The sequence below is a fragment of the Perca fluviatilis genome, chromosome 19 (assembly GCF_010015445.1).
Source record: "Perca fluviatilis chromosome 19, GENO_Pfluv_1.0, whole genome shotgun sequence".
Lineage (NCBI taxonomy): Eukaryota > Metazoa > Chordata > Actinopteri > Perciformes > Percidae > Perca > Perca fluviatilis.
This window is the reverse complement of record NC_053130.1, coordinates 36,434,348-36,448,753: the sequence shown is the minus strand read 5'-3', so window position 1 is coordinate 36,448,753 and position 14,406 is coordinate 36,434,348. Positions and strand designations below refer to the sequence as shown.

Sequence of the window (14,406 nt, the reverse complement as noted above, 5' to 3'; positions counted from 1 at the left end):
AGGAACTGGGAGGCAGTGTTCGTCATGCAGTACTAACAGAATAAAGTTACACAGGTAATACATATGGAATGCCAAGATGAGGTGTGGATTTGGGAAAAGAGTTCAAAAGAAAAACAAATGAACCCTCTGGGGTCGACACAGCTCAGCAGGATTAGAATAAAGATGTTGTGTATTTAGATAGATAGCATCACATTGGCACCGGTAAAAAAGTGCTTATGTTTAAAAAACGGTAGCCAACCTTACTTGATAAAACCTTGTGATGCTATTGATCTAAATACCGGTACCTGAAATTCAGTTCTGGTACCCAAAGGTACATTTTTCGGTACTTTCCCTCAGTAATAATGAAAAATGTACTTAAGTTGTAAAAATAATTCCAAACCTATTCATCCTATTTACTTAGAACATTTTGTTCTTTATTAAGAAGATTTACACCCCTCCCTCTCCCCTCCCAAACCCATCCCTACGACCTGTTCAATCAAATAATTATTTCTCACACTGCACTGGAACCTTTATTCTTGTATTTGTATCTTATTCTATTTAACCCCCCCACCCACCCACACACACACACACACACACACACACACACCCCTGTTCTTATCTTATCTAGACTATACAACTGGCTGTACCAGATACAGCATTCTGCAATTAAAGATAATACACAAAGCTTCTATCACACTCTGTACACAGATAGATAATGGAGATAAATACCCATACACTGGCACGTTCTTGCTGGCATAGCTGCCGATAGAAAAATTATAGTAACAAACATCTATTAGGGCCATCACTGTGTATTTGTAAAATGTGGAAGAAAATTCTATATTTGATCTGTCTGAATTAAAGCTCATTTTGTACTCTACTGTGATGGAGGCATTAATGGAGCCACTGTACAGCTGAAACATGACACAGCAACATCCAGCAGACCTCAGGGGGACATGCGGGGTGTGTGTGTGTGTGTGTGTGTGTGTGTGTGTGTACCTTGCCGTGTTGGCCCAGCCTCTCATAGCAGATAACTACATCCTCCCAGAGCTCCAGCTTCTCATATAGGAGCAGAGCTGAGCTGGTGCAGCCGAGGTCCGTTAGCAAGCTGGCCAGCTGTTTCTGGAGACGGAGAGAGAACGTGACTCAGAGGCTACCACGGTCCGTGTACTTGGCGGCCAACGGATTTTCGTTTTGAAAGGAAAAAAACAAAAACGAAAAATGGCCAGTTTCCCAATTACTTTTTTAACCTCCAAAAATCACATTTATGTTGATTTTATATCTTATTTATACTTATTATCTTGACAGATATTGTTGTATTAAATCGGAGTCTTTTGCGATTTGATAAGGGAAAGCCATATCATGGTTTCGATTTTAGTTTGACAGATAATTGTTTGAAAATTACTAACGACCTTTTAACTGCTGCTGCTGTTATAGTTCTAGACTGCTGGGGGACTTCCTTCCTTTGACACACTGAGCTGCTCTCTCCTCTCCCTTTCTATTACTGTTACTATTACTATTACTATTTGTGTGCAGCCCGTCCCAGAAATGCTTGTTACTAATCCTAGCTTCTGTGGAGTTTACTCCCTGGAGTCCTTATGCTTTTTTCCCCCAGCGTATTTCCTTGGAGAAAGTTGGCATCAAGATCCTGGTTGCAGCTGTCGCCGTGGTCCTGCTGCACTCCCTGCTGAGCTCAGCGATGCCCTGCAATGTCATGCTGCGTCCTGCTGAACCCTGCAGCTTCCCGCTACATCCAGTCACTGTTCCATTATTAATGTGACTACTATCTCCACTGTTCATCACACCCCCAACCGGCTCGTCAGACACTGCCTACCAAGAGCCTGGGTCTGTCCGAGGTTTCTTCCCAAGAGGGAGTTTTTCCTCGCCACTGTCGCACTGCTTGCTCTTGAGGGAATTACTGGAATTGTTGGAATTGTTGGGGCTTTGTAAATTATAGAGTGTGGTCTAGACCTACTCTATCTGTAAAGTGTCTCGAGATAACTTATGTTATGATTTGATACTATAAATAAAATTGAATTGAATTGAATTAGATACTTTGACAAAGCAATGGCGCAAAACAACGTTAGAGACCTTTTATGTGAAAATGAGAAGTTTTGAAAATGTTTTTGCTTCATTATTATTATTATTAGACTATGATGGTTGTCTTGTTGTGTAGACTCATTTTTGATGAATGAGAGCAGTCAGCGCTAATCTCCTGTGACCACTTCATAATAAAAGTCAACTTGTGTTTCGCCACAAGTCCCTGCTGAGCACACCACCTCCGCACACTCCTCTCAGAAAACCCCCGTATCGTTCCAAACTTTGAACCCAACGCAGCTGCTATATCCCCACAAGACATCCCATTCTTTCAGTTTTCTAATATAAAACTAGCATATTAGTCAAAAAACATTTTTACGTCCGTATCATTTCTAACTGTCCATGGTCTCATTGATGTCCAAATGATTTCCGGGTACGCAGCCGCTTACTACTTACGATCGCTTCCGGGTCACGAAAAAAATGAATGAGGAATAAGATTTAATTTCCGAGTTCCATCAACAAACACATCAAAGACAATCGGATAACGAGATAGTTTTTCGTTTTCCGTTTTTTAATATCAAAACAAAAAACGAATAATGGGTTGTTTTCAGTTTTTTTGTTTTCCTATTTACTAATGGTAATTGGGAAACTGGCCGTTTTTCGTTTTTGTTTTTTTCCTTTCAAAACGACAATCCGTTGGCCGCCAAGTACACGGACCCTACCACCATGCTAGCTGCTTTAAATGTTGTCAGCACGCTCACATGCGCACAATAAAAATACTGACATGCGGGTGTTTAGCAAATGTTCAGCATCTTAGTTTAGTGTGTTAGTGTGCTGACATTTGATAAGCAGCACTAAACAAAAACTACAGCTGAATGATGGAAATATCATTAGTTTGCAGGCCACTGGTCATAAACCATTGTTTCACCAAAGATACTACAATTCATCCTCAATGTCTGAACCACATCTCATGGCAATCCATCCAATACAGAAACGGCAATTTCTATATTATTTTTATATAGCAGAGATATTCACAAGTCATTTCTTGGAAGTCCAAGTCGAGTCTCAAGACTTTGAGCTCGAGTCCAGGTCAAGTCTGATCTGATCTGTCCCTAACACTGTATTGTTAAATCTTATGAATTCAAAGCATGTCCTGTAGCTACCATCCATACAGTACAGTATCAAACAGTTGTAGGATAACTTTATGGGGTCTACTTAACACATCCATCTAGCCCTCAGACCTGGTGAAATATTAACCTAAGTCTGTCACATCATATGGATACAACCATAAAGATGCAAGTTGCCTGTTCCCAGCATTAGCACAACACTTTGCGATGGTTAGCTTGTTACCTGTGACGATATATGCTAAATGTAACATCTCTTTCACTCAAAAAATTGTCTAAGTGAAAATCAAGAGAATAGTGGCAGCGCCACACCAGTTACAGAACAACATGCATCTCAGTGTCAGTCCAAATTACGCACAATAAGCAGTTTGAACTCATTGATGTAATACCATTTATTTTCTAAGTGTTAGTATGCGCAGTGAAACTGAGTCCAGCGCGAGGGAGACCCGACTCAGAGGAGGAGAGGTTATGGCCAGCGTCTCCGCGGCAGGTGACAGTGCGCACGGATCCGCTGCGCCACGCATGGATGAAATAATGAAATAGTAAATAGGACTACAGTAACAGAAAGATGTGCAGAATTAAGACAGTCAAGACGGCCCAGTGTTTGGTGGACCGGGTACACCTTAATAGCCTACAAATCATCCACGGGATCAATTACACATCACATGAGTTTGCCCCCCCCGACATAGCGTTTGTTCCTGGGGAGATGGATCTGTGCGTCCCGCCTCCTGTGATACAATGTGCCTGTTCCCAGCATTAGCACAACACTTAGTGATGGTTAGCTTGTTACCTGCGATGATATATGCTAAATGTAACGTCTCTATCATATTATCCAGTGACTGACCTATCTGGGTGTGTTTTGAGATGCCTGATGAAGTCTGACGTTGTTGATCTGGCATCATGTATCTTGGTGGCACACGCCTTGCATGTAACTGTTGGCTTACTGACACTGTTTACCAAGTTATTGAAAGCAAAACTAATGACAAACGGCACAACGCCAGGAGGACTTGGTGTCGCCATCGGCAATGCATTTTTTCATATGTGAGCGCACGCACATAAGGCATAACACATGTGTTACGTTGTACATTATGGTAAAGGGCAGGGGACATGCAGCTCGTCATTACAAATAAACCCAAAGAGCTTTACAGGGCAAAGCATAAACAGGAATTCAGAATACAGAAAGCATCAACACAACAAGACACAAATAAACAAGTGCGACCCTACAAATTCACACCCAGACATACATACTGCAATTAATCAAATCCCTGAGAGAATAGTAAGGTTTTGAGTTTTCGATTTTACATTTGAGAATGTGGACCCAGTTGTGATGGAGCTCACGTCATCAGGCAGCTTGTTCCAGAGAGCAGGACCACTGTAACTAACAGCAGGATTTTGAAAGTGATTCTGTATTGTACCGGGAGCCAATGAAGTGGTTTAAGTACTGTTTAAGTAAAATTTATGTGAATGTGTAAGGACTTGGATAATCCTGCAAATAAAGCGTCAGTCTTGCCTATATTTAGCTGTAAAAGGTTTCTGGATATCCAGCAAGTAATATCATAAATACAGTTAAGTAGTTTGTTAACAGAGCTGAGATCATCGGGGAAAGCAAAATGTACAACGGTGTGTCATAGGCATATGAATGGTAGGATATATTGGATTTCTTTATGATAATACCAAGCGGGAGCATGTACAGATTGAAGAGCAATGGTCCGAGGACTGACCCCTTTGGAACCCCAGAGAAGATTTCATTTGTTTCTGAAGATTTAAACATGGAGCGTTTTAATTAAAATGTTGTGGTCAACCGTGTCAAACGCAGCCGGAAGATCAAACAGTACTAAAATCGAGTTCAATGTCACGGTTTATCTTGAGGTCATAAATTACTTTTATGATAGCGGTTTCTGGGCTGTGATTGACTCTGAATCCCAATTAGTATGCATCATATACAGTATATTGTGAATTGAATGACATTCATCCAGTTATTTATATAAAAAATAAAAAAGTATTTTGCTTATAAAAGGGAGATTGGAAATTGGTCTGTAGTTATTTTTTAAGGATTCGTTTTTTTGGCATCGTAGGCCTTTATTTGATAGGACAGCTTAGACGTGAAAGGAGAGAGGGAATGACATACAGCAAAGGGCCGCAGGTGGGATTTGAACCTGCAGCCACTGCAGAAAGGACTGAGCCTCCGTACATGGGGCACACACTCTCCCAGGTGAGTTACCCAGGCGCCCGGTCTGTAGTTATAAATTATACCTAGATCCAGATTTTCACTCAAAAGTCAGGCGTTTATAAACCAGGAGAGTCTATATAATATTTCACGGCAATCCATTCAATATTTGTTTAGATATCACAGTGTGGACCAAAGCTGCAAACTGACCAACATCACTAGTGTCTAAACATAATGACTATATGAAATAATGACTACAGTACTGTAAAATAAATGGCTGCCTAGTCAGCAGTTATGTAACATATTTTTCACTGTGTTGTGGAGTTACAGGCCTGAACAGTATGTAACGTAGAAAATTATTTCATGAAAATAAAGTACAACACACACACCGAGAAAAAAAAAAATCACACCCCCAACCATAAATAGACCTTCAGTGCTCTGTCACATGCAGGTCATGGTTTTCCAGTGTAAAAAAAGCATCACAGCACCTGCTGCAATCATCTGCCTCCACCCGCTTTCATGTCCTCAGGCAGCAATAGGGACTCTTCAATTCCAGCTTTATTGCGGTTATTAGTTATTACTGGGTGATGTCTTCTCCCCACCTGATATTTCTCCCTCTCTCCAACACTCCCCCTCCTTCAATCTATTGGACAAGTCTACATCTTTCTATTACAGCTTTTACTACTTCCTCTTTTTTATTCTGCCCCCTACCCTGCGCTGTGTTAGAATGTCTCATGTTTGTCTTCAAAGATCTAATGATGCTTTGTTGTATAGCAAATGTGGCACGCAATGTCATTAGAGCAATTTGCTACAGCTCTCTGAAACCTTTATACATCCCATGTCCCATGTTGCTTCAGAGTTGTCACCTTCTGCACGAAGAGCAATACTTGGGATTATACCAAAAACTGAAAATGAACATTTTCTAACTGAAGGCAAGTCAGACTGTGACTGTAACTGACCCAAGAGGGATTGTCCAATCAAAGCTTAGAAACTGTAACTACTCACAGCAGGTCTGTTAAGCTTTGGATTTCTCCACATGTTGTAGCCGTGTGCACAGAGCAGTAGTAAGAGAGATACTCTGCATCCAAAGAGTTTGGAGGGATGCGTCTTTAAGCAAAGAAATAGATTAAACTGTGTTTATCTGCTCTAATGTAAGCCGCTAACATTAGCAAGCTGGCTAACTAGCTTCCCACTTACATGGGTATAGTGATCTAGCATTACTTTGAAGGCAAATAGTTAACATTGCATTAGCTAAGTACTTTATTTTGTTGGGTTACAGATAAAATTAGAAAGTTCCCGGTAAGGAACAGAACAGTGACTGTGTGGGACTAGAGATAGAATTATCATCACTATATCATCAGAGTTAAATGCTAGTGCTAGCAGCTAGTAAACACCTAAACAGCGATATGCATGTCTTCTAATGATACTAGGGCCAACTAGCTAACTAACTATATAGTCCTGCAACACAAGAACAATGCTGCTGATTATTTCCATGTCTTCTGCATGTATCATCCTCGAGGATGCTGGCTGGTTGGACCAAAGTGTTGGACAGACCAACCGACAGTTGTTGGAGAGGATGAACGCCACTGACATTACCTCTAACCCCTATTTTCCACCAGGTTTGCTGCTCAGCGTACGTTCCAGTTTATTCCATGGAGTGCTCGGAGTGGGAGGTAGATACTAGCTAATAAACACGTGTTTGTTATGTAAAGCACTTGTAGGGACAATAAAATCTGCGAGTCAAGCAGCAAGACGCTCCACTCCGAGACGCTCCCGGTGTGGTATGACGCGTGGCGGAGGACGGAACAAAACCGGAACGCAGTACAGACGTGCCCAGACATCCATGGTTCCCAGATGACATATCCTACTCTTCTGACTTTTCACCTGACTCACCATGAGTTTGACATTTTCTCTGTCAGCCCAATACTTTGGTTTAAACTACTGACATTCCCATTAGCCTCAGCTCTATGTTATGTTCTGTAGTGCCAATACGCAAAGGTTAGAATGCTAACATGCTAAACTAAGACCACGCTTAACTAAGCATATTTTGTTACAGGCCAAAATAATAAATTGCCTTTTTGTGTCACATACATTTGTTTTAGTACATTTCATTGATAATGAATACAAACTTAAAGAATAACAACATTGTTTTCATTAAATAACAGCTAATAGTTAAGAAACATATTAGCAAATACAAATATGGGACTTTCTGGGAAATTCTCCTAAGTGACGCAGTAAAAATGCTGGATTTGGAGTCTGTAGTCAGAGTTCTTAATTGACATTTTTTTCCCTGCAACCCAAAATCAAATAAGTAATTTCTTCACAATTTAGCGAGATTTTTTTTATATATATACAGGAACTATAAAAAGATAATGTATTAAAATAATAACACCAAAACATTTAAAAACACAATACTTAACGTATTTATCATAAAGAGACATTATTCAAGCTGTAGGTTAAATGTCAAGTTTATTTGTCAATAGCTATATATTTTGTGTGTGAGTGTTAAACTGGCAGCAGAGGACCGATACAGCGCTCTCACCATTAGATATTTGTTTTGGTAGGATACTAACATTTAACCGCCAGCCAGTGTGGCAGATAGCCCTCCAAAACTTACCCTCCAAACAGAACATCTGCCTGCATCAGGTGCTTGTTAATGTCGGACCCTGCTCATAAACATGAGCATGTTAACGCTGTCATTATGAGCATGTTAGCATGCTGATGTTCATCAAGTCATTGTGAGAGATACATTGGTTTATTAAAAAAGAAAAAGAAAAAAAAAAGGCTTTTCTACCTGGACAGCCCATCTGGGGGGGGCTTGGCAGAAGTAGAACCCCTTCAGCCTCTCGGTCACAGGACAGTTCTTGTCTTCAAAGTGGTCTACTATCGCCTGGCAGAGGAAAACACAAGATGACTTTCTGCAGCTGGGTGGGTTAATGCTTGTTAAGTAGCCCACAGACGGGGAGGGCGGTGTAGCACACGGTTCAATAAAGACAAACCCTACCACTGAACAATCATCCAAGTAATATCCCAGATTTTCAATACATTGGGATAAACTAAACAATAAGCTGATTTTCAAATTCAGGCTCATTTCAAAAATCTGTTTTCAGCTTTTCAACAGATTCAAATAAAAGATGATCCTCTCAGTTTAAAATGTAGAGACTGATGTGTACAATAGTCAGGAATGTCGGGAGCATTTAAACCAAAAACAGACCTGCTTTTTGGGTTTAAACAATGCATGGGGCTGTAGTGGTGAAGGTGCGTTGCCTCAGGTACATGTTAGACATCCAATCATCACAATCTGTTGTTGTGATGATTGGGAGGTTAACAGTAGTAATACAGCGTTCATGTTACAGAGGAATCTACCAGCAATGTTTGCTTCTTGTATTTGATTGGCCAACCTTGTCAGATGACACTCCACTGCGGTCTGGCAAAAGTTGTAGTAACTCTCATGAATATCAAAGACAATGTAAATACTAAATGGATATGACATTACATTTTGTTTTGTGACTTGCTGTCAGAGATTGATTCTGCTGGGATACTGATATTTCTTCCCTGGAGAGTGGTTAGGTGACCCAGGGTAACTAAAGAGTTTGAGACAGCTGAGACACCATCAGCATAAAACAGAAAGTCACAAATCAAGGTGTCAAGTTTATTTTCACACTTATAATTTAGCTTACAAAAATGTTTTCACAAGAGAAACAATCATGTGGATTAAGGCATGGATACCCGACTCGAGGCCGACGGGTCCTGACGGTACCCGACGGGCCGGGTTCGGACAGATATTTAGAAATTATGGTCGGGGTCGGGTCGGGCTCGCTCACATCATTGCGATAAGGCATTTGTTGTAAAATGGTGCTGCGGCTCCTTTTAAGAGAGCTCTGTGTGTGTGTGTGTGTGTGTGTGTGTGTGTGTGTGTGAGAGAGTGAGTGTGTGTGAGTGTGTGAGGTAAGTGGGCAGAAGAGAGATAGCCTAGAGAAAGAGGAAGCATGCGTGTTGTAGATCATGCAACCGGAGCAGAGTTAGTGGTTATTCATGTTATAACGTGGGCCCTGGAGGTAACCAGTCTCCCATGGTTCTCTGATCACGGTCGGAAACAAAGCGATCAGGAAAGGTTAACCCATTGAACATGTTAACAGCTGATTAATGTGCGCTTGTTGCCCCGTGTGCGCTGATATGCTCATCTGCTGACATTTCTGAATGCCTTCCTACAGTTGCTTAATAAAAGCTTTCCACAAACGTAGCCTACATGTGTCATTAGTATGAGAGGAAAAACAAATGAGATTATAACTGTGTCGGGCTCGGACACAAATTTCTTAATGCATGTTGGGCTCGAGCCGGGTTCGGACACGGCTCTGTCGGACACGGGCCGGCCTCGGACAGAAAAATTCGGCCCGATCCGGACTCTAATGTGGATGCTCCGACAGTGTTGTTGTAATTACTTAGAATTCCTTATGGAGGCGACAGACACTACACACTATAGCTTGGGATTAACCATTAGTCAAACCATACTGCATACAGCATTATGCTGATGTATGGTGTATTTCATTTGACGGGATATTTTTGTTGGTATTGACACAAAAACATGGAGTGTGTTTTATTTGTTCAATAAGCCTGAACCTTTCATAGGAAAGCACTCCAACTACATAAAGTACGTCTAAGAAAATGACATCTATTGCTCACAATTTTACTCAGTACCTAGCCTCAAGTCTGAAATGTTTAAGTAAAAAAAAACAAGCACAATCCTTGCTTCATTTATTAATTTCAGTATGAGCACAGCGACTTTATTCCAGCCAGTGGTTTGAGTCTTAGAAGCTCTCGCCTGGCTTTTTCATTATCTCATAATCATGTCTGTATTAGGTTTTCCAAAGCAGTTATTTGGAGCTGTGGTGGATCGATGGATTTGTTTGTGCTTAGGGTTGTTTGGAAAGAGAAAACAACTGCTTTTTAGAACATATTTTTCTGACTCTATTGCACATCTGATGAACAGTTGTAGATTGTTTATACATTATTATCTTACTATGAATCAAGGACCTTCTGTGTGTGTGTCCATTAAATATCTCGACAAGCGTTCATCTGATCTACTTCATACTTGTATTGCTGAGTACCCAATGAACTTGGCATTTGGAATTTAGAGCAGTTTGGACAGCGTTGATTATTAATAAATATGAATGAAACAAAGCACCGGACAATAAAAGGTGAGAAAAGAAACCGTGACCTGTGTGCAGCTGTGGGGCTTCAGGATTTCACGGTTCTCAGTCTTCGCAGCGGGCTACCATTAATATGCCTATTGAGAAATTAATACATCCATATTTCACCCGAGCGTTTCTGACCGATGGATACAGCATACTGACCTAACAACCCAACTTTCCTTCACTTCCCTCAACAAACACGAGCGGGCTTCCTACAGGTCAGGAACATCGTCACTCTGTTATACCTTTATGTTTCACTGAGCAGTGTTCTCATTCCCAACCGCCGCTTTGTCCCTCAGCATCTCTAGTCTAACTGACATACAGAGACAGAACTCACTCCCAATCCTTCCCTGAGTCTCTGGAGCCTGCTCCATTATGGAAAGAAAATCATAATTACGATTATTTAACACAATTACTCATTGACTTTTGGAAAGATGTTGCATTTATGGAACTGAAAACACCTTGAACTGTGAAATGTCCTGTTTTTTTTTCCATTTCCAGAACACAAGACAAAATAATAGTATACTTGCAAAACATAATGCGAAATTAAAATCATGATTAAAGTTCAATTATTAAACAGTCCTACTGGACGGCCCTACAGGTGATGCTCCTCTGTCAGTCATCATCTTAATCTGGCCTCATATTAGACAACTGGCTGTGATTGGTCTGCCCTGGGCGGCTCTGACTTATTGAAGGGGGGCCGGGCATATCTGCCAGAGCAAATCAAACAGATTCATCTAGCTCCCAGTCCAGGTTGGCATTGTGATGAATATAGAAACCATCTTACCTGGGTTTGCATCATGGCTCTCTCCACACATCGGGAGCTCCCTTTCTCCAGTTTGGTCCGGAGGCAAAGCGCAGAGACTTCTACAGCCCAGAACTTAGGCTGAGACAGAATACACTGCAGACAGACATGAGAGGGACAAGGTGTATGACAATCCTTTAGACAGCACTAAATCATTCAAAATGCACAACTAAAAGGACATGTATAGAATATATACATTGTGACTAGGGCTGATTATCGGTCCGTTTTTTGTCAGTTTGCAGATGATCTGTATCAGTGTTTTATTTGCCTGATAACAGATGAAGTTAATGAAGTTAAAAGTGTTCTACTTTGGCTCGGCTACAGCTCTGTGTCTGTCCCTCTGCTTCGGTCTAACTCACCACTGAGTCTGACTTAATGCCCCCCCCCACAACACTATCGGACTCTCTGTTACTGGGTATTATGTTGAAGGTTTTTAATTTATTAAATAATTACTTAAAGCATTTAAACACAGTTTTGTGTTGGAGTTTGTAACATTCAAAAATTTTAATTTTGACTTAAAGACTTTCATTTCAATGGTTAATGATGAAGGTGACCTATTCTATTTTCAGCTTCATACTTGTATCTTGTGATTCTACTAGAACATGTTTACATGCTTTAATGTTCAAAAACACTTATTACTTACTATACTTACTTTATTACTATACTTACTATTTTTCTCATCCTAACCATGGCTGCTGCACCTGTATTCACCCTCTCACGCTCTGTTGGAGCGACTGTCTCTTTAAGAAGCCAAGTCTGCTCTGATTGGTCAGCGTTTCCAATACGCCGCATCTGTGCTCCACTCTCGCGGCCTCTGGACCGTACATGCAGCGGGGGATGACTTTAACTGAGTCACCAAATCTAAAGGCTTCTAAACTGAAAACCACTTTGGTAATCTGTAAGTATTACGGACTAAATTAGTGCTGTGGAAATGTACATTATTTTGAATTTATCAAGATGACAGAAACACGGAAGATTGAGCTTGCATTAACCAAGGAACAGCAGAAATAGAAAGGGTCAGGTAACTCCTGCAGTTGTGGTAAATAAACCACTATTCCAGAATTTACTTGAAGGAATACGCCACTGTTTGTTGAAAAAGGGTTATTCACCGTCTGCTCTATATTTATATAGGTGGTGTAATGGCAAAAATTACATTTAAGCATAATTCCTTGTATTTTTATGTTTTATTTCTACTTTAATTCTCTCACATTATTGAAAGACAGTTTATCTCAGTTTCTGCTTAAATTGCTGAGGTGTCCAGTCTGGAACATTATGTGAGCTGTTTGTCTGAACAGATAAAGGGACAAGGTCACCCTAAAACTCTCATGTTTTCCCATGCCAGTTAAGATGTAACTGGGGGGTGAAAGTCGTACAGGGAGGAGGAGGTGAGATGGCTCCAAGATGTCTCTTGTATTTCTCTGATTGTCTTCATGTGTATCAGATTGCCTGTAAGAACTGTAGCGTCATAATAATCTAAGTGCGTGTGTGCTGTCACTCTGAAGATGCATATAAGCCTAGTGTTCTGTTCACTCATTTGAGAAACTGACTCCACACTGGGCTGCGGCCTTTTGTGAAATCATGTTGCTCCTATATTTGCAAATATATCTTTTTTAATAAAATACAAAAACCCAACTTGGTGTTTAGTCTCAGTCTGTCTTATTTGTTTCAATTTACTAAACTCTGAAATTTCCCCCCCTGCTGCAAAGGAAACTTCCATAACATAATGGCCATTTTTTTTTATTTATTTTTTTTATTAAAAAAGGAAACTTCCATAACAGTGGGCAAACGCATTTTTGTATCAGTGCGTGCATTGTCTTAGTCCGGCAGCACCGCCACTAGCTTAGCTTAGCGTAGTGAATGGAATCCCTTGTTGCCAGTTGGAACCCCCAACTTCTGTCAACATACTGGTGTGAATATTAGCTGGCTATTTTTCCTACAGTAGACAGTGAATGGCGATGGAGGATTTTGTGAGAGATGAAGAGGATGACTTCTCAGACAGTCAAGATCCAGAAGCATAGCTCTACGAACCAGAGTTCTCAGAAGAGGAGCTGCGTGCTTTGGAAATAGAACGACAGGAGGAGGAGGTTAAGATCGCTCAACAGCCCGAGGACGTGAGGATGAGAGCTGATCCACCTTCCAGTCCTCGCCTTTTTTTTCGGTGCCATAAAGTCATCTGGAAAAAACGCTGAATGGACCCAATAAACAGCTGTCCACAGAGAAAGTGATTATTGTAAACATGACGCATGGTTATTTTAGGGGATAGATTGACCCATATTAGACCTGTACTCAGAGTTGCTGCGTGATATCTCTGTGCCCGAGTAGCAGTGCTTCGGTTGTGCTTCCACCCAATATAGTCCCAAATCAATATCTGCCTAGGAAATGGTCTAGTCTTAATCTGCATTGCTATTTGTACTTGTTGTGAATACGCAGGCCACAAGAAGTAATTAGGTTGTTTTTTTTGTTGTTGGGACACTTTTACTCACGACATGCTAACGGCAACAAAGGATTCCATTCACTACGCTAAGCTAGCGGCGGCGCTGCCGGACTAAGACAATGCATGCACAGAGACAAAAATGCATTTGCCTACCTATATAAATATAGAGGAGATGGTGAATAACCCTATTTCAACAAACAAACCCCATATTTAGCTTCCACACAGACACTGCTTTCTGAATGAATTCCGTAAGTTTATTCATTTCAGTATGCCCCTTTAGATTTAGATTTAGTCTCTTCATTATCCTGCTAGTTCACACTACTGCATGAGAAGAGAACTTCCACAGCAATAAAGAGTGTGGCTTACTATTACTATTTTTAGGTAAAAAAGAAAAAACAGTGACAAACTGTAGAGGTCTTGAAAACGCACAACCTGGTGGAAAACCATACACACAATAGTTCAATAGTTTCAGTTTACACTGAAATTAATTTTGCGTTCCAAAGCAGCCCATCAAAAAGAAGAAATAAAAAGAAAAATACACACAGAGCTAGACAACAATTACACATGTAGTACAAAGATGAAGACATATCAACAGCCATGAAGAAGAAGAACCATGTTACATGATATCTTCTGATCCAGATCTGAATTGGCAGCAAACTGGTTTTGGTTTA

General features: G+C 40.7%; 1 protein-coding gene across 2 annotated transcripts in view; it reads right to left on the bottom strand.

The window, feature by feature from the left end:
- The window catches only part of ttc27 (tetratricopeptide repeat domain 27), a 141,599-nt gene that overhangs the window by 19,146 nt on the left and 108,047 nt on the right, over positions 1 to 14,406 (bottom strand). For both annotated transcript variants that reach the window (XM_039783536.1, XM_039783535.1), the window contains 3 exons: positions 11,284 to 11,397; positions 8,099 to 8,194; positions 976 to 1,098 (listed from right to left, as the gene is read on the bottom strand). In XM_039783536.1, coding sequence (XP_039639470.1) covers positions 976 to 1,098; positions 8,099 to 8,194; positions 11,284 to 11,397 — 333 coding nt within the window. The remainder of the gene's footprint in view (positions 1 to 975; positions 1,099 to 8,098; positions 8,195 to 11,283; positions 11,398 to 14,406) is intronic.